General features: G+C 39.7%; 1 protein-coding gene across 1 annotated transcript in view; it reads left to right on the top strand.

Moving 5' to 3' along the window:
- The window catches only part of DLEU7 (deleted in lymphocytic leukemia 7), a 36,605-nt gene extending 14,506 nt beyond the window's left edge, over nt 1-22,099 (top strand). Inside the window, exon 2 of the mRNA XM_056132911.1 lies at nt 21,840-22,099. Within this exon, the coding sequence (XP_055988886.1) occupies nt 21,840-22,046 (207 nt within the window). The 3' untranslated portion in view covers nt 22,047-22,099. The remainder of the gene's footprint in view (nt 1-21,839) is intronic.
- The last annotated feature ends 3,764 nt before the right edge of the window (nt 22,100-25,863 follow it).

The following is a 25,863-nucleotide window of genomic DNA, read 5'->3' as shown; positions in this document are numbered from 1 at the left end:
ATGTCTCCATTGTGAGACTTGCTGTTACTGTGTTTGGCATATCAAATATGTCATGGGTAGCTTCCCAGGCTTTGCTGTGCGGGCAAGATACTCTCGGTAGCTTGCCGGGCTCTCCAAGAGGGGCAGAGGAATTGAACCCCAGTTGACTGGGTCTGCCGAGTGCAAGGCAAACACCCTACCTGCTATGCTATTGCTCCAGTGCTATGATATGAGATATGAGGTAAACTTGAATAATTGCTTTTGAGATGTTTTTATTTTTGTTTTGGGGCCATATCTTAGAGTGATTAGAGCATACTCCTGGCTTGGTGCTCAGGGATGACTCCTGCGTAGGGCTCAGGGGATCATATGGTGATCAGAGATTGAACCATTGAACCCTGGTTAACCAAATGTAAGGCAAGCACCCTGCCCACTGTACTGTCTCTCTGGGCCCCTGAGCTTTAATATTTTGTTTTGGGGGAATGGTGGGTTTTCCCATTCAGCAGTACTCAGGACTTTCTCTCAGCCCTGTGCTCAGAAATTACTCCTGACTCTGTGCTCAGGGATCACTACTGGCAGTGTTTAGAGGACCCTATGTGGTGCGAGGGATAAAGCTAGGGTAGACCTGGTGCAAGGCTAGTGCCTTATTCACTGTGCTATCTCTTTGATCTTATTCTGTATGATGTATTAACCAAACAGTTTCAAATAAGTTTTATCTCACTAATTAGATTCCAAGTTCCTAAAAGAGACTCGTTTCTTCTATTCTTACCTTCTTTCTCTTTCTCTCCTTACCTCCCAGTGTCTCACGAATTTATCTGTAGCGTAGATTAATGGAATACCTTACAAATACAAAAGCTTTTATATCCATGAGCTAATTTGACCTTCACAACCCACAACCTCTCCACATGGTAGCTATTATTGTTTCCATTTTACACATGAGAAATCTGAATATTCCATCTATAAAACAGCTTCTCCATGGATCAAAGGGAATGAATCAGGGCTCTGATGGTTAGTTCAGTGTTTGTGAAGGAATGAACTTCACATTCAGGTTTTTGTATGTTTTCCTGGAGGGCTGCCTGCCCCAGCTCACTTTTGTAAGATACCTTTTGCCACATCTTATAGGTTATGGGGCTTGGGACACAGACATCTTTGGGAAACCATTGTTTACCTATTGCAAAATGAATTACAGTTAAAAATTAGGAAGAAATGTTCTAAAAGTAGAGGTTTGTTAATGTGTTGCTTCCAAAGAACCTTGTTTTCACTAGCAGAGCTAGCAAGTTTTGGATGCCACAATGAAGTTTTCTATAGAAAGGAAACAACAGCCTGAACTTTGTCTGAACCCTGTAGCATGCCTAGATTAAGAACCTATAAATGTCTGTTCTAGAGGTTTAAGTTTTTGTGTTTTTGTCACAACCCTCATCATATTTCACTAAATGTTAGAATAAATGTTAACTGCCCTAAGTTCCTTAGCAAACAGGTAGCAAGTCTTTCTGCCTTTTATCTAATATACTTAGTAGTGGAGACTTGATAATATTTGAAATAATGTTTTCGATTTTTGTTAGGCAGTCTTATATTTATGCTGCCTCCTTGAAGAACATTAGGAGCAATACTCACTAAATTTTATCTTACAGTGCTCTAATTCTACATTTTAGCTCATGTGAAATATCCAGTAAACACATCTTAGGTTTATAGGACTTAAAAGTTTTAACTAACTTCCCATTATTTCATTGAGAGTTATGCTAGGAATCAGAGAGGTAGTACAGTGGGTGGATAATGTATTAGTCAATTTGCCTAATGCACACTGACTTGGGTTTGATCCTCGGTACCCTGTACAGTCCTTTGAACCCACCAGGAGTGATCCGTAAGTGCGAAGTCAGGAGTAAGTTCTAAGCACCACCAGGTACAGGAGTGACTCAAAAGAAACAATAAAAACAAAAGAACTATGTTAATTCAGGGATGGGAGATGTATACTCAGTAGTAAAATCATAGTATAACATATATATAATCACAATATGCGGTCAGTGTTACCACAGAGAAATATATTCATCACATTACTCTATACATTAAGACACATGCTTGCTGATTGCCACTCAGTGCCTCTTTTGCCAACCACAACACCCCAAAGGAGAGAGAGAACAGAGGGAAATGCCCTGCCACAGAGGCAGGGTGGGATGGGGGGGATGGGGAGTGGGAGGGATACTGGGATCCGTGGTGGTGAGAAATGGGCACTGGTGGAGGGATGGGTATTTGATCATTGTATAATTGAAACCCAAGCACAAAATTTGTAAGTCTACAACTGTACCTAATGGTGTTTCACTAATTAAAAAAAAAAAGAGAGATACATGTTTGCTCTCATTAAACACTGCAGGAGAGGTTAGGTTTTCTTGTGTTTGTATCCCAGAGATACATACATTAGAAGCAATCAACATTCACCACAGTATCTTATAGTGCTCTAATCTGCATAAATTTGAAGTAAATTTAACTCATCTATTAACTGGGTCAAATAGGTCAAGGACATCATAGGGGTTGTTTGATTGAATCACAGGTGATTATCTCATTCACTTGATGCACATTATTTTAAAAAGATGAAATCCTGGTGGGGAGAGGTAAAAAAAAAGATGAAATCCTGCCACTTGTAACAACATGAATGGACATTCAGGGTATTTATGATTAACATAGATCATGATTGAAGAAAGACAAATACCATATGATTATTTCACTCATATGGGGTGCATAAAGAAGTAAAACAAATGAATAAAATAAACAAAAATAACACCAAATTTCTTATTACCAGAAGGGAAGTGGAGGGGGGGGGGTGAATAAAAAGGGGCCAACTGTATAAATATATATTTAATAATTAAACTTAATATAGTGTAATAGACTTATACTATTTAATGTAGTATAATAAATGATGCCCACCCAAGTCACTTTTATAATTAATTATTATGCATTGGAATTATTTAATGTAATGTTATTTGAATTTAAAAGAGAACTGAGGGGCTAGAGAGATAGTACAGCAGGTAGAGTGCTTGCCTTGCATACAGCTGATCCAAGTTCAATCCCTGGCACCTCATACGGTCTCCTGAACCCCACCAGGAGTGATCCCATAGTAAGGAGCCAGACATAATTTCTGAGTGCAGAATCATGAGTAAAACCCTGAGCACAGACATGGGTGGACCTCAAAACCAAACAAAATATTAAAAGAAAAAAAGAACAAAAGCTCAGTAGGTTGGCTAGCAAATTTTAAAAAGTGAACACTATCAATTTGGACCATTGTAACAACTAATGAAATACATGTCCTAGTCAAAAATCATACAAGATTTTTAGAAGCTCCAAGATTTGCTTTTAGATTGCATGGCCATAGTGTTCTAATTCTGCTAAAATGCTCAACGCCCCAATGTGTAGAGTATTAGATCATTTCTGGAAGCATCTGGGACTTGCTAAATACAGGATACTGGGAAGACACACTGGCCATTAAATGAAAACATCCTCAAAGAAAGCATCATACATATCAATCATTTGCATTTCTTTCAGCAGCCCTGGAGCCACTTTATATGCGATTGCCTTAAAGCTTTCTCTTGTGGCTTTGACCTTAAGCAGCAGAAATAGAAATCTGGTTGGAGTCCATGATTATTGGATCCAGTCATTCATGGTTATTGACCTTCCAAGAAAGGAAGAGAAGCGATCACCTGTTTTATTTTTCCTTTCCCTGACTTTAGAGTCCCCTGGAAAGCCTATTTCTATTAATTTATTTTCTTTGATTGTTAATATATTTGAGAAAGGATTAAAAGGAAATGCCACACTAAAATAGTAAAATAGAGGCTTTGCAAAGCTTGCCAGAGATCAGAAGTTTATCCAAGGCCTCGGGGACCAGTACAGCCCGCAGTGGAATTTTATTGTTAGTATAATTTCCCGAAGCGGTGGCTTTTTTGATTCTTTATGGTAAATGTGAAATTGACTTCAGATTTTAGGCCCACAAATATGGTTTTAAAGGCATTTAAATCCTCTTTGGGTGATGAATACCTTCTCAGATTGGCTAATAAGCCTGTGTCAGCACACGTTTCGGTGGTTCCTTCAGGTTTAAATTTCCCTTTGCAAGTTTTCTTTGACCCTTCTCCTTTGTACTTGGAATTGGATTACTTCTACAATGCAAGTGCACAATTTCCTTTATGTGGATTGTGGGGCAATAACTCGGAGTCATTTTCTCTCAACTTTCCCAATCCTGCGTAACAAGCTCCAACAATTTAAGTTACCCTACGAACTTTGGGACGGATGATCTAAATAGTCCCCTTGATACCACCTGAGCAGAAATGAGCAACCCACAAAAGCAGGGCATTAAGGGTATTCTGAAGAGGAAAACAAAACCCCAAAGCACGGTAGCCCATGAATTCTTGAATAAAGGAACTGTACTAGATTCATCTTTTTTATCCTAGAGCCTAGCTCTTAAGCGAACTGAAATAAATGGACATCATTATATTCCTTGGGAGACATTCTCTGACAAACATTTTTGATTGAAAGCCAAGTGCTTTTCACTTAAGTGACAGAAATTTTGGGGGGTTGGGGCACACCCCCAGTGCCTGGGGGTTGCTTTTTACTCTGCTCAGGTTCACTTCCGGCAGTGCAAAATTAGAAAGAAAATTCTGACTCCTCATCTAAATTTAGTTCGATTTCTTACATTCTCATTTTTATTTAAACTGCACTGTAGTACTGTCCTCCTGTTGTTCATTGATTTGCTCAAAAGATTAATCGAGTCATTGTGAATTACAAAGTTATTCATGATTTATTTCAGGCATAGTGTTCAAGCACCAGTCCCTTCACCAAGTGTCCACTTCTATCCACAAGGTCACCAGTTTCCTCCCCAGATCCAGCCTGCACTATTTTCTTTTACTTTTTTATTCTCCCAGTCCCACCTGCCTGTTCAAAGGCACTGTGGTTTATAATACCATTACTGATGGCTTTTGTTTTTTCTTTTCCTAAGTTATTGAGTTGAACTTTTCTATGATGATTCTTTTCCCTTTTTTTGGGGGGGGGGAAGAGGGGGAAGGTAGATTGGTATTTCCAAGCAGTGCTCAGGGAACCCACCAATCACTCAGGAGTTACATGGCCAACCAGGCCAATTCAGTGTTTGGGTCCAGTGGTGCTTGGGGCCACCAGAGTCATACTCAGAAATGCTTGGAAGGACATATAACCTGGGGATTAAACTCCGGTCTCTATATTTACAAGGCATGTGCCTTTTGACCCTTGACGTATCTCCCTGGACCTTTAGCAAGTATTTACTGATACTTATGTCTACACTGCATTTGCATATTATATACACACTGTTAGCTATATCCCACACATTTGTGCTATAGTATTAATTTTTTTTTAAAGAATCACCATAAGATACAGTTACAGACTTACAATCTTTTGTGATTTCATTACAGTCATACTATAATTGAATAACCATCCCTCCCCCAGTGCCCATTCTCTACCACCAATGTTCCCAGTATCCTTCCCAACACCCTTACCTGTTCTCACCCCCTGCCTCTGTGTGGCAGGCACATTCCCTCTTACTCTCTCTCTCTCGCTCCCATTGGGTGTTATGGTTTGTAATGCAGGTACTAAATATTGCCCTCATGTTTGGCCCATAGTCTACTTTCAGCAAGCATCCTCCATCCCGTGCGAGCCCTCCAACCATCATTTACTTAGTGGTCCCCTCTCTATCCCAGCTGCCCTGTTCCCCAGCACATGAGATCAGCTTCCAAATGGTGGAGCGATCCTCTTGGCCCTTATCTCTACTATCCTTAGGTGTTTGTCTTCTATTATGTCAATTTATATTTTACAAATCAGTGCGGTCATTCTACGTTTGTCCCTCTCTTTATGCTCATTTCATTTAGCATGATACTCTCCCTCACCACACAATTATTGAAAATTTTTTGATTTTATCTTCTCTAACAGCTGCATAGTATTCCATTGTGTAGATATACAAAGGTTTCTTAAACCAGTCATCTGTTCTCGGGTTTTTTTTACAGAGTCTGACTTTTATAAATAGTGCTGCAATAAACATACAAGTGCAGATGTAATTTCTACTGTGCTTTTTTGCACCTCTGGGGTATATTCCCAGAATGTTGCTGGGTCAAATGAAAGCTCAATTTCTAGTTTTTTGAGAAATGTCCATATTGTTTTCCAAAAAAGCTGAACCAGTTGGCATTTCCACCAGCAGTGAAGGAAAGTACCTGTTTTCTTCATATCCATGCCAACAGTGATTGCTTTTGTCCATTTGGATGTGTGTCAGTCTCTATGGTGTGATATAATACTTCACTGTTTTGATCTGCATCTCCTTGATGATTAGTGATGAAGAGCATTTCTCCATGTGCCTTTTGGCCATTCGGATTTCTTCTTTGAGAAAGTTTCTGTTCATTTCATTGCCCCATTTTATTATGGGATTGGATGTTTTCTTTCTGTAGAGTTCAGCCAGTGCCTTGTATATCTTTGATATTAATCCCTTATCAGGAGGGTATTGGGTGAATATTCTATCCCATTCTGTAGATTGTTTTTGTGTTCTGGTCACTGTTTCTTTTCCTTTTCCTTTTTTTTTTTTTTTAATGTAGGAGTACTGCTCTTTATTCAGCCACTGATTAGCTGATTGATTTGGGCATGAACTCCACCTTACTTTTTTTTTCAGAGTTTTATTTATTTATTTACTTTTCTTCTTATATTTATTTATTGAATCCCTGTGGGGAAAGTTACTAAGCTTTCAGGTTTAAGTCTCAGTCATACAATGATCAAACACCTCTCCCTTCACCAGTACTCATTTTTTACCACCAAGAACCCCAATATACCCCCCTCCCATCCCTCCCAATGCCTGTGAGGCAGATGATTTCCACTTAACTCTTCTCTACATTGATTACATTCATTATTTCGACAAAAGATGCACCATTATTGTTTAGAATTTTCCCCCAACAATCAGAATTGCTGAAAAGGCATTGTGAAATATTTTGTTTTCTGTAGTTGGTTATGAGAATCATATAATGATTTTGGATTTCTGCAAAGAGCCAGATAATTATGAGATTGGTTTCTGTACATCTGGTGTTATGGCTGTACTGGAGAGCTGCTCGTGGAGGGCAACTCGTGTCCTCGGTAGGGCATGAAGAACGAGACAGTACTGCCCCCCTTCTCATGAAACTGCAGTTGGCCTGTCACTGCTGGCTCATACCTGGCTTTCTTATAAGCTCTGAGGCGGCAGCCACCTTGCTGCCCGAGGGGGGGTGGGTAGGGTGGAAGGGAGCAACACCCTTTCCCTCCCAGGGAGGCATTGCGCTGTAGTTTAACGCATGGTCCATTCGCTTTTCTGTCGCAAGCTGCTGGTCTGGATTAAGTCCTTTTGCTTCTGGAGCCATGGGCGTGCTGGAAAGCCACTTGTGGGGGGCAACTCGTGACCTCAGTAGGGCATGAAGGATGAGCTGGTACTGCCCCTCTTCCCATGAGACTGTAGTTGTCCCGTCACCGCTGGCTCATACCTGGCTTTCCAAAAAGCTCTGAGATGGCGCCCACCTTGTATGTGGTCCAGATGCATTTCTGCCAAAAGCCGCTGGGTTTCGAGATTTGTTTCTGAGTCTCTGGGTTCATGGCCATTAATCAGCTTGATAAGGAGCCAGAGAGGCCATTTGTAGGTGGCAACTCGGGGTCTCGCTGGGATGGGGAGGAAAGGGCCGGTTCCACCCCCATCTAATGAGGCCCCACGTGTCTCGTCACTGCAGGCTCAAACCTGACTGTCCAGTGGCCTCTGGAAGATGGCAGTCACCGGGCCACCAAGGGGAACAGGCCAAGGCACGAAACTTATTCCCACTGGAGTGGCCCAGCCCCAGTAACCTACTGCAGGAACAAAACACATTTCTGCCAAATGCCTTTGGTTTCTGAGATTTGTTTCTGAGTCTCTGGGATCATGGCTGTTAAGCAGTTCGATTAGGAACTAGAGAGGCCATGCCTCCAATTATATAGCTTAGCCGGAGGTGGTTTGTGGGTGTGTCTCCCACATACCTAACTTTTGGCCATTTACTTTCTTGGTAAACTTTGCCCCAAGTTTTTTGGGTCTGGCCAAAGGCACAGCAGCAATTTTGGGGTATCTGAAAGCCTGATGGTGCCATCAGGCTGCTGATGCACTTGCCTCACAGGTACAGATTGACTTGCTGGCGGCACCAAATCCCCGTCACTGTTTCTTTTGAGGTGCAGAAGCTTCTTAGTTTAAAACAGTCCCATTTGTTTATCTCTGTTTCCATTTGCTTGGTCAGTGGCATTTCATCTTTGAAGATATCTTTAACTTCAATATCGTGGAGCATTTTGCTGACCTTTTCTTTTTCATGTACCTCATAGATTCTGGTCTGATATTGAGGTCTTTAATCCATTTTGATCTGACTTTTGTGCATGATGTTAGGTAGAGGCCTGAGCCCATTTTTTTGCATGTTGCTGTCCAGTTTTGCCAGCACCATATGTTAAAGAGGCTTTCCTTGCTCCATTTTATATTCTTTGCTTCCATATAAAAGATTAGATGAGCATATATTTGAGGATGTGTGTAAGGATATTCAACCCTATTCCATTGGTCTGCGGATCTGTCTTTGTTCCAATATCATGCTGTTTTAATTATTACTGCTTTGTAGTAGAGTTTGAGGTTGGGAAATATGTTGCCTCCCATCTTTTCTCCCCAAGAATTGTTTTAGTTATATTGTTGTTCCATATGAATTTTGGGAGTGTTTATTCAATTTCTTTGAAGAATATCATGGGTATTCTTGTAGGACTGCATTGTATCTGTATAATGCTTTGGGGAGTATTATCATTTTGACAATGTTAATTGTCCCAAAGCATGATCAGAGGATGTGTTTGCATTTCCTCATGTCCCCTTTTATATCTTGAAGTAGTGTTTTTTTAGTTTTCTTTGTACCGGTCCTTTACTTTCTTAGGTGAGCTGATTCCGAGTTACTTGATTTTCTGAGGCATGATTGTGAGTGAGATTGCGTTTTTCATATAACTTTATTCTCTCCCATTATTTGCATATAGAAAAAAGCCTTGGACTGTTGGGTATTAATTTTATGGCCTATGACTTTACTACACATGTCTATTATTTCTAGGAGCTTCTTGGTAGAGGCTTTAGGGTTCTCTAAATATAGTACCATGTCACTGCAAATAGTGAGAGCTTGATTTCCTCCTTTCCTATCTGGATGCCCTTAATATTTTTTCTTGCCTAACTGCTATGGCAAGAATATCCAGTACTATATTGAATAGAAGTGGTGAGAGTGGATATCCTTGTCTTGTCCCTGAACTTAAAGGGAAGGCTTTTAGTTTTTCCCCATGAGAATAATGCTTGCCATAGGCTTGTGCTAGATGGCTTTGACTATATTGAGGAATTTCCTTCAATTCTCATTTTGCTGAGAGTTTTCATCATAAACGGGTGCTGGATCTTGTCAAATGCTTTCTCTCTGTCTATTCATATGATCATATAGTTTTTAACTTTCATTGATATTTTGGATTATGTTGATTGACATAACATTGTGAATGTTAAACTATCCTTGCATGCCCGGGATAAACCCCACTTGCTTGTGGTGTATGATCTTTTTAATCAATCATAGGACTCTATTTGCTAATATTTTTTGAGGATCATTGCATCTGTGTTGATCGGTGATATCGGCCTGTAATATTCTTTTTTTGGTGGTGTCTCTGTCTGCTTTTAGTATAAGGGTGATATGTGTCTCATAGAAACTGTTTGGGAGTGTTTCTGTTTCTTCAGTTTCCTGGAAAAGCTTGAAAAGGACTGGCAATAGGTCCTCTGTAAATGTTTGGAAGAATTCGCTAGTGAATCCATCTGGATATGGGTTTTTGTTTTTGGGAAGACTTTTGATTACTGTTTCAATATCCTTGATGGTGATAGGTCTATTCTGGTAGTCTAAATCTTCTTGGTTCAACCTTGGGAGTTTATAGGAATCCAGGAATTTATCTATTTCTTCTAGGTTCTCTTGTTTCGTGGCATACAGTCTTTCAAAGTAATCTTTGATGATCTGTTGAATTTTTGTGGATGTCCCCCTTTTCACTTGTGATTCAGTTTATTAGGGTTCTCTCTCTCTCTCTCTCTCTCTCTCTCTCTCTCTCTCTCTCTTTGTGAGTCTTGCTAGTGGTTTATCAATCTTTTTTATTTTCTCAGAGAACCAGCTCTTGGTTTCAGTAATCTTTTGGATTGTTTTTTTGGGTTTCCATATCATTAATTTCCGCTCTAAGTTTTATTATTTCTTTCCTTCTGCCTGGTTTGGGCTCCTTTTGATGGCCGTTTTCTAAGATCTTAAGCTGTGAAGTCAAGTTATTTATGAGGCCCTTTCTTCATTTCTGAGAAAGGCTTGTAGAATTATAAATTTTTCCCTTAACACTGCTTTTGCTGTGTTCCACAAGTTCTGGTAGCTCATGTCTTCATTCTCATTTGTTTCCAGGAATCCTTGGATTTCTTCCTTGATTTCCTCTCTGACCCACCTGTTATTCAACATTGAGTTGTTTAATTTTCAGGTATTTGATTTGATTCTCTGTTTCTTTGTGTGATTAACTTCTATCTTCAGTGCATCGTGGTCTGAAAAGACAGTTGATACAACTCAATCTTCCTGATTCTATTGAGGTATGTTTTATGGCCTAGCACGTGGTCTATCTTGGAAAATGTTCCATGTGCACTGGGAAAGGATGTGTATTAAGTTTTGTGGGGATCAAAAGCCCTGTATACATCTATTAGCTCTCTCCCTTCCATTTCTTTTTTCAAAGTCAGTACTTCTTTGGTGAGTTTTAGTTTTGTTGATCTATCAAGAAGTGATAGGGTGGTGTTGAATTCTCTGACTACTATTTTGCTGTTACCAATGCCCTCCTTGAAATCTATTAGCAATTGTTTTAAGTATTTTGCTTATGCTGTATTGGGTGCGTATACGTATATGTCTAGGAGTGTGATTTCTTCCTGATGTGCATATCCTTTATTATTAAAAAAGCAACCTTTGTTGTCCCTTCTAATCTTTTTTATCCTGAAATTTATGTTGTCAAATACTAGTATGGCTACCTTGGGTTTTTTTTTTGAGGGAGTTGTTTGCTTGAAGGATTGTTTTCCATCTTTTGACTTTGAGACTGTGTTTCCTCTGACTGTTCAGATGTGTTTCTTGTAGGCAGTAGAATGTTGGGTTCAATCTTTTTTATCCATTTTGCCACTCTGTGTCTCTTAATTGATCCATTTAGACCACTGACATTGAGACAGATTATTGTCATGGGGTTTTGTGCCATCTTTCTGTAGAGGTTTGCTTGTAGGGGTTTTTCTTGTCTTACAGTAGTACCTTTAGTCCTTTTCTCAGATGGTTTTCCCAGAGAAGTACTGTAAATCTAAGGGGTGCTTCTTTATATGTGATTTATTTCTTTGACCTCGCTGCTTTCAGTACAGTGTTTATGTCTGTGATATTGTCGTTCTGATTATAATATGTCTTAGAGTCTTTTATTAGGGTTTCTTTTAGCTGGTACCCTTTGGGCTTCTTGGTCTGGATGACTGCATTCTCCAGCTCTGGGAACTTGATAAGTTATCAGCAATGATGTTTTTAAATGTTACTACTTCACTGTGGTCGCCTCTCTGTCCTTCAGGTACTCCGATGACTCTTAAGTTGTTCCTCTTGAGTTCATCCCCTAGGTATCTTATTTGCCTAAGCGCTATTTTGAGGTCTTTTCCCAATATATGTCATTTCCTGTATGCTTTCTGCAGCTCATCTTCAAGCTCACTGATTCTGTCTTTGGCTGTTGTCATTCTACTGTTGAGGGCGCCAACATTTTTCATTTCATCTACCAAATCCTTTATTAATGACACTTCTGTTTGTACCTTTCTTATTTCTGCTCTCATTTCTCCCTGTATTTTGCTGACTGTCAGTTTCACTGTTTCTTTCATGTCCTCCTTTAATTTACTGGATGCCTCTTCCACTGTTTGTTAAAGCTCATTGAACATCTTCAACATTTCACCTCTGAATTCTTTATTGGAAAGATTGTACTTATGGGTGTTCCCTGTTGAAGCTTCAGGGTTCTTTTCTTCATCCACTCCTCATGGTGGGGATTTGTGCTGTTTCTTCATGCTGCTGCAGTATTATGGGCATGGGTCCCTCCAGTTCACTCTCACTGACCCCCCTCTCACTGGAGGGAGGATTCTAGATGGGCTCGGTCCACGGTGATCTTCTTTTTCCCGCTTTAAGAATACTACCTTTGTTGGTGCTCCTCTGTGCTTTATGTGAGGCCACTAGTGCAGCTTTAGGCGATGTGTTCTTTTATATTAGACTTGTTCAGATTCTTGTATTCACCATTGTTTTGGTGAGTTTTCAGTTTTGGGATTGGAAAATACTAGAGGACTTTTGACCTAATGTGTTTGGGATTGCCAAGCTGTCCTGTTAGTCAGAATTAGGTTCTGGAGTCTGAGATGTGAATCCAAAGTGCTGAGAAAGCGAAAACTGCGGCCCAGTGAGTGGCTGCCCAGAGGCTATGCCCATGCACCACTGTACTTGTGGGGGGAGGGGTCGCTTTGGTGCCTGCCTGGGGCTTGCAGTTCACTGATGAAGCAATTTTAAGACATGTGGGGTTCCCACCACCATGCTGAGACCACTCTCCGCACACCTGAAGGTACCGGCAGAGGGACAAAGCCACGTGGGTTCCGGGGCCGAGATCTCCAAGCCTACTTGGATTGGAGTCGAGCATCCTCCACCCAGATCCTCCAAATTCCAGTAGGCAGGGGTCACACCCACCAACTGGCCCCCTGGCGCCGTGTAATCCCATCAGCGGCCAAGACTCTGAGACTATAAAAACCAGCTCCTGGAGGAGAAGAGTGCAGTCTCCTGCCCCCGCGCCTGGCTATTCCTCGTCGGAGCCCCTTGGAGGGGAGCGGGTTGAGCTTTCCTCCCCGCCCTGGCCAGGGCCCCGGCAGCCGAAGACCTCCAGGACCAGCCACCACCATGCTGAGACCACTCTCCGCACACCTGAAGGTACCGGCAGAGGGACAAAGCCACGTGGGTTCCGGGGCCGAGATCTCCAAGCCTACTCAGATTGGAGTCGAGCATCCTCCACCCAGATCCTCCAAATTCCAGTAGGCGGGGGTCACACCCACCAACTGGCCCCCTGGCGCTGTGTAATCCCATCGGTGGCCAAGACTCTGAGACTATAAAAACCAGCTCCCAGAATCGCGCGGCCGCAAATGCGGCCGCGCGACATCTTATTATGACATCTCATTCCTACTTTGACAAACTGGCAGGCTACCGAATGTAGCCTGCCCACACGGCAGAGTGTGGCAAACTCCCTGTGGTGCACCCATTATGCCAAATACGAGTAACAATGATGGGTCTCATTCTCCTAAAGAGCCTTGAATATAACCTCAGGGCCAGGATGAAGGAGACGTTTCTGGGGCCTGCTCGAGGCAATCGACGAATAACAGGATGATCTGTGATCTGTGTGATCTGTGATCTGTGGGGTTCCCTGTGGCCAGGGCACCTCGGCGGAGAAGGGGGCTTTTCAGGTTCTCAGGGTCTGGTAGCTGGGCACTGTGATATAGTATTTTCATGTTGTTAGATTGATATATTATTCATTATAAAGTATTTTACAATATCAGTTATTTTTCCAGTGATCTATAAATTATTTAAGAGTTGTTAAGGTCAAGCATATTTTAGGAAGATTAAGCTATTGATCTCCTATTTATCTGCAGTTATTTATATGATACAGATGTCTTGATACTCATTGGCATTTGATTTGTAACATTATAATGTAGTTAAATTAAATATATTCATATAAATGCATTTGCTAATGAACTTTGGACCAAGATCCCAATGTTTTAATCTTCTCTTTCCAGCTGATTGCTTTGTTGTTTGAACTCTTAATTTCAAAGTGACTTAAGTTAGAATCGATCATTAAATATGTGGATTGGGTGTAAATTGGCTCTATTAGGCACTCATAAGAACATATGATATATCTTCTTGAGGAATAGTTTTTTTAATTTTCATTAAAAAAAAACCAGTAGAGGTTTTTCTGGCTATATATTTTAGTATTTACTTCCTTTCATTTAATTAATTAATTATGCTTTAGTTCTAATTTCCTATTATTTAATTTGATTATATTTTAGTACCCACTTCTCATTTAACTAACATATATACTTATAATATGTATAATTAAGTGTACAAATATATAAAATATATTAATTATGCGTAACTATATTTAAATTGTATATTAATAAGGATATAGAAGAATTTAGGAAATAAAAAATATTTCATGATCATTTATTGAAAAAATTAATATTGTCAAAATGACCATTTTACTTAAATTACTGAGTGGATTCCAAGCAATCTCTATTCAAGTTCAAATGACTTTCTTCTAGGAGTTAGAACAGTCAATAATAAAGTTTGTATGGAATCATATCATGGCAGAGCCTGGCAAGCTACCCGTGGTGTATTTGATATGCTAAAAACAGTAGCAGTAACAGGTCTCATTCCCCTGACCCTGAAAGAGCCTCCAATACAGCAGCATTGGGAAAGATGAGTAAGAAGAGGCTGCTAAAATCTCAGGGCTGGGATGAATGGAGATGTTACTGGCACCCGCTCAAGTAAATCAATGAACAATGGGATGACAGTGATATAGTGATAATTTATTGTGTGCTGGGGATCAAACCCAGGATCTCACACTTGCAAAACAAAGTGCTCTATTACTGAGGTACAACCTTGGTCTCCGTTTACTTTTAATCTATAGGTGTTTTTAGTCTTACTGTGTTGCTTATAAACAACGCATACATTTAAAAAAATTTAATCTGGTAACCTGTGTTCAAAAGTACTCTTATTTGGTACTTTCTGTTCACTTTGACTTCTGTTAAAGTCTGTTAAAGTCACTTTAATGTTCTCTAGATAGCATCAGAATATTTTTATGTATCCATCACCTGTAATGATTTTGAAATTTTATATTTTTTCTGTGCTTTTGGTGATAGTTCTTATATTTCTTACAAGCTTCTTTAATAAGTCTGAAAATTATTAGTTTTGCTACTTTTCTCTTAAAGAACGTAATGCCTAATTGGCACTTCATCCCACACATTATAGTTCTGCAGCAATTTGGTACCATCTTTCTTTTGTGGATTCCATGCATAGTGTTGTAGTTTGGTTGGAATAATTAGTTTTTTGGTGACTGGCTGTTTTATTTGTTTCTCTGTTAATTATAGCTTCTTGCATCTCATTCTTTCCTTCTGAACTGAATTTCCTCTTCTTGAATAGCTTTAAAAAAATTTAACATTTATTTACTGTTACTGTGTCTGGCATATCGAATACTCGAGGTAGCTTGCCGGGCTCTCCGAGAGGGGCGGAGGAATCGAACTCGGGTCGGCCATGTTGGCCGCTTGTAAGGCGAACGCCCTACCCGCTGTGCTATCGCTCCAGCCCGGCAAGCTACCGAGAGTATTCGATATGCCAGACACAGTAACAACAAAGTCTCCAATGGAGACGTTACTGGGCCTGCTCGAGCAAATCGACGATCAGCGGGAGGGCCTTTACCTTTACCTTTACCTTTAACATTTATTTAACATAAATGTTAAATGTAACATGTTAACATGTTACACTTAATATGTTTACATGTAGCATGTTAACAATTTAACATAAATTGAGGGTTTATTTGTGGTAAAAAAGGCCCTCCCGTTGATCGTCGATTTGCTCGAGCGGGCCCAGTAACATCTCCATTGGAGACTTTGTTGTTACTGTGTTTGGCATATCGAATACTCTCGGTAGCTTGCCGGGCTCTCCAAGAGGGGCGGAGGAATCGAACTCGGGTCGGCCATGTTGGCCGCTTGTAAAGCGAACGCCTAATTCCTTTTATTGAAAATTAAAAATATTTTTTTATGGTTTGCTTTTGTGGTCACAACCAGCAGTAGGCCTCTGGCATGTAAAACATGCACCCCAACATTTTGAGTTCTCTTGTTGGTTCCCCTTCTCTTCTTTTATTCTTTTACTTAAAAGTATTAGTTTGTTCTGATATTTAAATAATAGTTTTGTTGTATTAAAAAGTAAACCCAGTTTGACAGCGCTTGAGGATATTCTTGTATTTTTTTTCTGTCATTGATTATTCTTGTTTAAAAGTTGTCCATCTATCTTGCCATTATTTTTCTCTTTGGTTACTTTTAAGAGAAGTTTTGCCTTAATGAGGTTAGTTTTGGATCTCATTTAATTTATTCTGTTAAAGATTCCTTTTATTTCCTGCATTTCCATAATCATGTTTTGGATCAATTTTGGATCATTAGTGTCCATTATTCTATGATTATTGCATCTCCCATTCTCTATCCTGTTTCTCCTAGAGATGCATTTATTGGAGTTCATCATTCTGCTATCCATGCTTCTTAGCCCCTCATTTATAGTTCTGTGTCTTTAATTTTTTTTCTTACAATTGAGTAGTTTTCCCTTTTGTAATCTGGTTTACCATTCATTCTTCAGATGTATTTATCTAGGTGTTTTAGCAGTTTGTTGGATTTGTCAAGATATCATTTGTTAAAGTTATATTTAGTAATTTTTAAAGTTTATTTTCTATTAAATATTTTTTTTATCATTTATTTTACCTATTTAATCACTTCAAACATCCGAAGAGGTTTTTGGAGTTTAATCCTGTCCTACCTTGTAATTGCTGTTTTCTGGCAGATTGCATCTTGTTCCATGTTGTGAGTTTGCCTTTGACCATGTTTTATGGGAATATTACTGTAGGGCGTAGGTTGTGGATGCATTCCCATGGAATAGATGTTTGTTTGCTTTTGCCATGTGTCCATGGATATTTCAACCTTGCTCCAATTTTAAGTTTGTTTCTAACATGAGTGTTCCCAGAGAAAATAATTTAGAGCTAACTCAAACTTAAACTACTGTAACGTGTTCACAGTTACACATTCATAGCACAGCGGGTAGGGAGTTTGCTTGCACGCAGCCCACCCGGACCAACCCCGGTTCGATTCCTCCACCCCTTTCAGAGAGCCTGGCAAGCTACTGGGAGTAACACGCCCGCACAGCAAAGCCTGGCAAGCTAACCGTGACATATTCAATATGCCAAAAACAGCAACAAGTCTCACAATGGAGATGTTACTGGTGCTTGCTCGAGCAAATTGATGAACAACGGGAGGACAGTGCTATACAGCGCTATTTTAAAAATTTATTTATTTATTTCTTAGTGAAACGCCATGAGGTACATTCTTAGGACAACTTAATCTTACTCTATAAACCCAGGTTAAGAGAGACCAATTTTCTTTTCTTGATGAGTACTGGCAAATAGCTAAAGTAAATCTACTATTCCTGTATTTATGGTCCTTGGGGCTTTCTATCATTTTCTTGCAAATTAATAAAAATGTTTGTTCTGTTTTACTTAGACTTCAGTAGCAAGGGATTTAGGGGAAACTAAGTGTGCCAGAGGGAAATCATTTCCATGTATTTTAAAATAAATCATATATTCAAAATTTTGATGTGGAAACATTTCAGTATGCATCTTACATGTAATAGATTTCATGGGAAGAAATGCAGCCAATGTGGCCGACTTGAGTTCGATTCCTCTGCCCCTCTCAGAGAGCCCGGCAAGCTACTCAGAGTATCTCGCCCGCAGGGCAAAGCCTGGCAAGCTACCTGCAACATATTCAATATGCCAAACACAGTAACAAGTCTCACAGTGTTACTGGGTCTGCTCAAGCAAATTGATGAACAATGGGAGGACAGTGACAGTAATGGTAAATAAAAATGAGTTATTTCTTTTTTTTTTTTGCTTCTTGGGTCACACCCAGCGATGCACAGGGGTTACTCCTGGATCATGCACTCAGGAATTACTCCTGGCGGTGCTCGGGGGAACATATGGAATGCTGGGAATCAAATCCGGGCCGGCCGCATGCAAGGCAAACACCCTATCCAATGTGCTATCACTCCAGCCCCCGAGTTATTTCATTTTAAAAATTACCTGAGAACATTTTGTTCTATGTTTGCATTGGAGATTTATTGACAAACAGGGTCATTTAAAAATATTTATTTTTATTTATTGTACGTTAGGTCATTACAATAGTGCTAAAATTTATGGTAATGGTATGCAAAGTTTATACACTCAACAATCACCAAAGTGCCCATGACCCTTCATTCTGATCCCACAGTACCCCTAGTTAGGTTTTCACGTACCAACCCACACTTCCCCAACTTGATAAATGGTTTTGTATCCAGTGCCAAGAGTTGCCTTTTTCTCATAGTGTCTATTCTTTTCACTTGATCACTTGATCACTTGACATTCCATTACACATCAATTTGCTCAAGCGGGCGCCACTAATGTCTCCACTCATTCCTGTCACATGCTAGTTAGCTCAGTGGCATCTGCTCACTCCAGGAACAGGAAGAGCCTCAAACGAATCATTCAGGGTCTTGACAAAGAAGTCTGACCATCTCGTAGGTGGATGGCCACATGATCTTTTGACATCCCGTGGAATACAGTCGGTAATGACTATGGTCCAGCGGTCATTTCCAAATCGCATTACGTGTCCAGCCCATCTGATTTTTGATGGCTTGGCAAACAAGACAGTGTCCCTGATTCTCAATCATCAATGTAGGTTGGAACTCCAGATTCCTTCTCTCACTTGAGTGAAGCACAGCTCTTTCGATTCCTTTCTGGGAGACATGAATAGCCTTCTCATCCTGTTTTCGTAGGACCCAGGTCTCTGAGGCTTATGTTAGTGCAGGGAGAAGGATGGAATCGAAGAGATGTGCCCGGAGCCTGAGGTTCTTTGTCCTCTTAGCTATTTCTTCAGTGCTCTTGAAGAAAGAGCCAAGCTTCTCTCTTCCTCCTGCGCAACTCAGGTGCCAGGTCATTCGTCATGTTGAGTTCTTGACCTAGATACACATAACTGTTACATTCGTGTTGCATTCGGAGATGTTCATTCCATTGAGAGCGAATAGAACGTCAGGAGCAAGACCATTTCTCATAAACATTGTTTATGTGAGATTCAGCTGTGGTGCGACATTTCCACACTCACGGTTGAAGTCGGCCAGCATTTGTGCCACTTGGCTAATGTTTGATGTTATTAGAACGATGTCATCAGTGAAGCAGAAGTGGTGTAGTTGCTGACCATCTATATTCATTCCCATTCTTTCCCATTCGAGTCGTCGCATGACGTTCTTTAGGGTTGCACTGAAGGGTTTCGGTGAAATGGTATCACCCTGCCAAACCCCTCTCTTGACATGGATGATCCCTTCCTTGTAGAATGGTGAGATCCTGGTAGTGAATCCATAATACAGCTCACGGAGGATCCTAATGTATTGAGTTTGAACGCCCTGTTTGGCCAGGGCTTCGATGACCGCTTCAGTCTCAACAAATCAAAGGCCTTCTTTAAATCAATGGACATTAGACAGAGAGGCATCTTAAACTCCCGAGAAACCTCAATGAGTTTTGTTACTGTGGATATGGTTGATCATGCTGAATCCTTTTTGGAACCCGGCTTGCTCGCATGGTAGTTCTTCATGCAGTTTTCTGCCAATTCTATTTAGTATGACTTGAGTGAACAGCTTGTAGATGACAGACAACAGGCAGATCGGGCAATAGTTGCCAATGTTGTGGATGTCTTCTTTCTTGTACAGTAGAACAGTCCTGCTGGTTTTCCATTGGGATGGAACTTTGCATTCAGACAGGTTATCTAGTGAAGAGCTGAGCCAGTGTATTGATGAGTATTGACGGCGGATTATTCAGGTGTTCGGGTCTGACCTTGTCTGGGCTGGGTGCTGTTTGCTTCTTAACCGAGGAAATGGTGTCTTGGGTTTTGGAACTGAAAACATTAGAAATGACATATTCATCCTGTGGAATTTGGTATGTGGACAGGTGGATGTGGTTATCGAAGAGATCTAAATAAAGTCATGAATAATATCCATTGCCCTTCTGGAAGATGTGATAGATTCATCAGGAAGTCGGAGGGCAGTTATCTTGGTCTTGTAGTTGGTGAAGGACAGGCAGATGTTGCAAATGCTTTTCCTGGCTCCTGCCACATCTGCCAGCACTGCTGCTCTTCTCTCTTTGGGTCTTCCTTTATCGCTTCTTTGCAAGCTCGGACATTCGCTTGTGGTTGCCTATTTTTTTTATCTCTCTATATTCCACAGAGTGAGATCGTTTAGCATTTTTCGTTCTTTCTCTGACTCTTTGCTTAAAATGACATCCATGTGCAGAGGACTGCAATATTCCATCTGTTCTTAGAGCTGCATAGTGTTTCATTGAATATGTGTGTATGTGTGTATGTGTGTATATATATATATATATATATAAATATGCATATATACATTTACCACATTTTGATTCATTCTTTTGTTGTTGGACATATGGTTTGTCATCACACTCTGGCTATTGTACTAAGTGAAGTACTGATCTTAAGTGTGCATGTATTCTTTCAAATTAATATTCTTGTGTTTGGGCAGTAGATGTCAAGAAGTGGAAACATTGGGTTATATGGGAATTAAATTCTGACTTTTTAGATTACTCAATATTGTTTTTCATAGAGGCTGAACCATAAGATAGTTCCACCAATAATGGAGGAGGGCTCTTCCTCATTGCATCCCTGCTAAAAGGGATGGTTTCCAGTCTTTGATATATGCCATTCTCTCCAGTGTGAGATGATACACCATTGCTTATTTGATTTTCATTTTCATAATAATAAGTGACGATGAACACTTTTCTAAATCCTATGAACCATCCATAGGGCTGGAGTGATAGCACAGCGGTAGGGCGTTTGCCTAGCATGCAACCAACATGGCCGACCCGAGTTCGATTCCTCCGCCCCTCTCAGAGAGTCTGGCAAGCTACCGAGAGTATCTCGCCCACACGGCAGAACCTGGCAAGCTCCCCGTGATGTATTCGATATGCCAAACACAGTAACAACAAAGTCTCCAATGGAGACGTTACTGGGCCCGCTAGAGCAAATTGATGATCAACGGGAGGGCCTTTACTTTACTTTACTTTACTTATGAACCATCCATATGACTTCTTTGGGGAATATATCATGGTCATTAAATACAAAATTTTGTAGTAAAACCTTAAAGACAATAAATATGGCATAATAATAATGAAGGATATGTGCGTATTTATGAGACCCATTATAAATATAAATATAAATATTCCCCTGACCCTGAAAGAGTCTCCAATACGGCAGAGTTGGGAAGGATGAGTAAGGAGAGGCTGCTAAAATCTCAGGGCTGGGATGAATGGAAACATTACTGGTGCCCTCTCGAGCAAATCGATGAACAATGGGATGACAGTGATACAGTGATGTGTGTATTTAAGGAAACAACAAATGAAACTCAATGTCAGGTGGATTATTTAAATTATATTAATTTACTTAGCTGAAATATTCTGGGATTTATTGTTCAAGTTCATTTAGATTGACATGCTCAGAAAATGTCATTAGAATAGGCCTCTTTTCATCTCTTGGTTCTACTTATATTCAGTTTAGTCTTAATTCTCTTTTGGCTCTTTCCCTCATCATGAGAAGATATTTTCCAACAACCCAGTTAAAGAAAATTTCTTTTTCTCTAATCTAGATAATTTTCTGGAATGGTGATTTATTGACTTGTTATAGCTCACCTGTCAATCCTTGACTAGGTCATATAGCCAAGCCGTGGTGTGCTTTTATTAGTCTGTTTCCTGGAGTTGTGAAGTGAGGTCAGATTTAAGCCAGTACCATAGGAGGAAAGCAGTTCTCTGGAAAAACAAAACAAAACAAAACAGGGGAATCTCATTTTTAAAAAAATGAGAGTGGAAACTGGGCTCACAAAGTATAACAAACAAATGTTCACCTCACCACCAATAGCCTATTTAACTTGTTTGTTTGTGTTTGCTGTTTATTTTAGGACAGTGTTGAATTTAGAAACATCTGCAGTCATTTGGCTCTACAAATCGAAGGACAGCAGTTCGACAGAGATTTGAATGCTGCTCATCAGTGTTTGAAGACAATAGTCAAGAAGCTGATTCAGTCACTTGCTAATCTTCCTTCCGATGCCCACATGGTAGCCTGTGCTTCCTTGAGACAGATTTTACAGAATCTCCCAGACATATGAATTCAAGTAGACTGAAATAAAATGATAGCTAGCACTGTTAAGAGATTGGGGACCATCCCAACTGAATCTACATATGATGAAGGTTTTTCCTCCCATTCTGGAGACTTGATAGCATAGAGAGCTGTTTAACCAGCGTTATCTGTAACTTTCAGAATTAAAGCATGTTGGTGACTTTTTTAAGCATTATTTCCCATTTTAAGTACCTTGACATATTTGATAACTTTCTGATTATGATATGTTCTACTTTGTGAAACTGTTTTGATTATATCATAAATATATTTCTTCATATTAATATTCATTTTGATTGACTATATTTATATTAATGTAGGACTTTAAGATTTAGTATAGCTATTTATATAATTAAAGCTCACAATTCTTAAATTATATTGAATAGATGGGATATTTGCTAATTGATATGATCTATTTACTACTTCATTTAATGTTATTGGAATGACCTTTAGTTGTTTTAGGGTCATATACGTCAATAATTATGGGTTTCAATTCTTGAAATTAATAACTCACTGTTGGATAGGATTGAAACTATTTCTAAACCTTGTGTTTTATACATTCAAAATGATTATAAGCTATGAAGTGTCAAGAATATATGATATAGAAATACAAAGTATAATGCCATTTCTCATGGAAACACTTAGTTCTTCTTAGGATTTATAAAATTCTGGTTAAAGTAAAAAGTTCTTGTTAAAAATGGAGGAGGAAATGGAGAAGCTGGCATGTTTTGATAAATATTTAGAAATAAGAAGAGAAGGGGTGGCTTTTTTGCAATAATGATCTGTACTTGTTAAGGAAAAAGTAAATTTCTATTATTTAGTGATGACTGTGTTGAGAACCAAAGTAAGTTAAATTTTTTATTTTTCTTTAAAATTTTGATAGAAATGGCATAATAGAAAAAAATCACTGAAATGTATACACTGAGTGTGTTTTTAAAAAAGGAATTGTAACCTGGGTATGTATGGTGAGAGCATAACAACTATTAAGAAATAAAGTATTCATAACAATCTAAGTATTTTTTATTTACACCTACTGTAATCCTAGTTGGCACCAAAAATTTTCTTCCAGAATTAGAAAAAATATTGCTTTTATTTAAAAGTATCTTAAAAGTTCCATAGGAGAGAATTAGATACAGGAGATGACTGCATTCTAAATGAAAATGAATAGTGTTGTGTGTTTGTGTGTAAACGTGTGTGTGTGTGTGTATACATACATGAAGGGAACATTTATGTATGAGGGCACAGTGAGTAAAAACCACATTTATTTCTTGGGAACAACCTTTGACTTTTAGTTTTCCCATTCTTAGAGAACTTTGTATTGTGGGAGTCTTGCTTGTATTTATGGTGCTCTCTTTTCTCAAAAAAATTGCCTTCAGACTACGATTGTTAAAAGGCTGACTTCTATTGTACTTATATAATTCTAAATAAATATTGTTTTGAATTTTTCCTACCACAAAAATATCTTGCCTTTTTCTATTATTATGTTCTTTTTTCTCTCTTTGCAATGAGCTTTCCTTAGAATAATTCTCTGCTTATTCCTCAAGGCCTGGTTTACCTGCTACCCATCTGTAAACCCACCTGGAACATCCTAGGTTATGGTTTGTGTCCTCTGAATTCACATAAAACATATTTTGTGCAGTTGCACAAAATTTATTTATTTTTACTGAAATTTATTCACATATTATCTTTTGCATAACTATTGATATATCTGCTGCCAAATCGGCTTGAAGAGAACAGGATTTCTTATATAGATTATAAAACCCCTTCCCATTCCACTAGAAACTATAGGGAATTTTCACTTGGTTTCTTAAAACAATCTAATTGCTGGTTGGGTTAGAAGAAGGATTTTGGATGACAGTAATGAGTTCAGACAAAAGAATGGGTCTAGATTAAAGCCTCATGTGCGCTAGATGCCCACAGAATTCCAGCTATGATACAGCAACAAAGAAGAAAATCGGCTGGAGGGCCCCACAGCTCCCGGAGAATGCTCTGGCCCCAAACAGAGCTGATATCACTGGGAGGTCCCACATGGGGTAGGTGCTGCCGTCCCGCCTTCTCCAGATGGAATCCCGGTAGCCATGAGCTTCTACAAGCATGGCTCTGGCATGCGGGTACCAGGACATTTTTTCCGAACTGCAATGGGGCTGCCCCAGCTCTCAGGCAACCTCTGATTTTGGAAGTCATGCCCACAACTTGCCCCCCCAGCGCCATCTTACAACACACAGCAACAAAGAACAAAACCGGCTAGAGGGCCCCACAGACATTTCCTTATATGCAAAGTGATCAATGGAAAGTAAATCATCCAACATTTCTCCCTGAAAATCAGGCTTGACTCTTTTGCAAACCACAATACCCAAAAGGAGAGAGAGAACAAAGGGGAATGCCCTGTCACAGAGGCAGAGTGGGATGGGGCCTGGGGGGGTGGGGGGTGGGAGGGATAATGGGATCTGTGGTGGTGGGAAATAGGCACTAGTGGAGGGATGGGTATTTGATCATTGTATAATTGAAACCCAAGCACAAAATTTGTAAGTCTACAACTGTACCCCATGGTTTCTCACTAATAAAAATTAAAAAAAAAAAAGAATGGGTCTAGTCACAGACAAGTAGAGGAAAGTTGATAGTTTCATACCTGGGTTAGTCTTCTCCACCCAAGGTAGCAATTGGAGAAAAGACCTATCAATAACCCCCTCTCCCCTCAACATCTAAATTGTTGAAAAACAAAACATCTTTAAACAAGAGTCACTGTGCTTCCTATTGGGATAAAAGTAAATACCAAAACAGCCAGTGTCCCAGTCACCTTCTCGGACTCAGACTATCCCTGCCCCCTCCTCCGACTGCCGCCCTGGTGGGGCTGCAGTTATTTTACCCATACCTAGAAATCTGGTGTCAAATCTCAGTTTCCATACCACCACAACAACATGAAGAAACAGCACAAATCCCTACCAAGAGGAGAGGACGATGTAAAGAATCCGAAGCCTCAATGGGCGTTATTCACAAATGTGAGCTCTTTGATAAAGAATTAAGATGAACTATTGAAGATGTTCAAGAACTCAAAGAAACAGTGGAACAGATATAATTAAATTAAAGGAGGACATGAAAGAAACAATGGATCGGACAATTGAGAAATTACAGGAAGAAATAAAGCAGAAATTGAAAAGCTACACACAGAAGTGTCACGAATAAAGGATTTGGTAGATGAAATACAAAACTCAACGTGTGCCCTCAAAAGTAGGATGGCTACAGCAGAAGACAGAATCAGTGCGCTTGAAGATGAGCTGCACAAAGCCTACAGGCAACAAGAAACAATGGGAAGAGACCTCAAAATAGAACTAGGGTGAATCAGAGTCCTAGGGGATGATTTCAAGAGGAACAACATTAGAATCAATAGAGTACCAAAGGACAGGGAAGCAATATCAATGAAAAAGTCGCAGTTAAAGAAATCATTGAGAAACGTTACCAGAGCTGGAGAATGCAGGCATTCAGATTCTAAAAAAGATCCTAACAAAAAAACTCCAATGCATATCGTGTTAGAATGCTGGATGCCACAGATAGAGAAACAATACTGCAAGCAGCAAGGTCAAAGAAGGAAATCACATATAAAGGAGCACCTGTTAGATTCACGGCAGACCTATCAGAGGAAACCCTCCAAGCACGAAGGCAATGGTGGGATATAATGAAAAAACTCACTGAAATGAATCCCTCACCAAGAATACTTTTATCTGGCTAAATTCTCACTCAAAATTGAAGGAGCGGTATGGTATACTATTTTGTGGATAAACAACAGCTCAGGAACTTCATAGACTCAAAAC

Source organism: Sorex fumeus, unplaced genomic scaffold (assembly GCF_029834395.1).
Source record: "Sorex fumeus unplaced genomic scaffold, SorFum_2.1 ptg000095l, whole genome shotgun sequence".
NCBI classification, from domain to species: domain Eukaryota; kingdom Metazoa; phylum Chordata; class Mammalia; order Eulipotyphla; family Soricidae; genus Sorex; species Sorex fumeus.
Note: the sequence above shows the minus strand (reverse complement) of the source record. Positions and strands in the feature narration are given on the sequence as shown.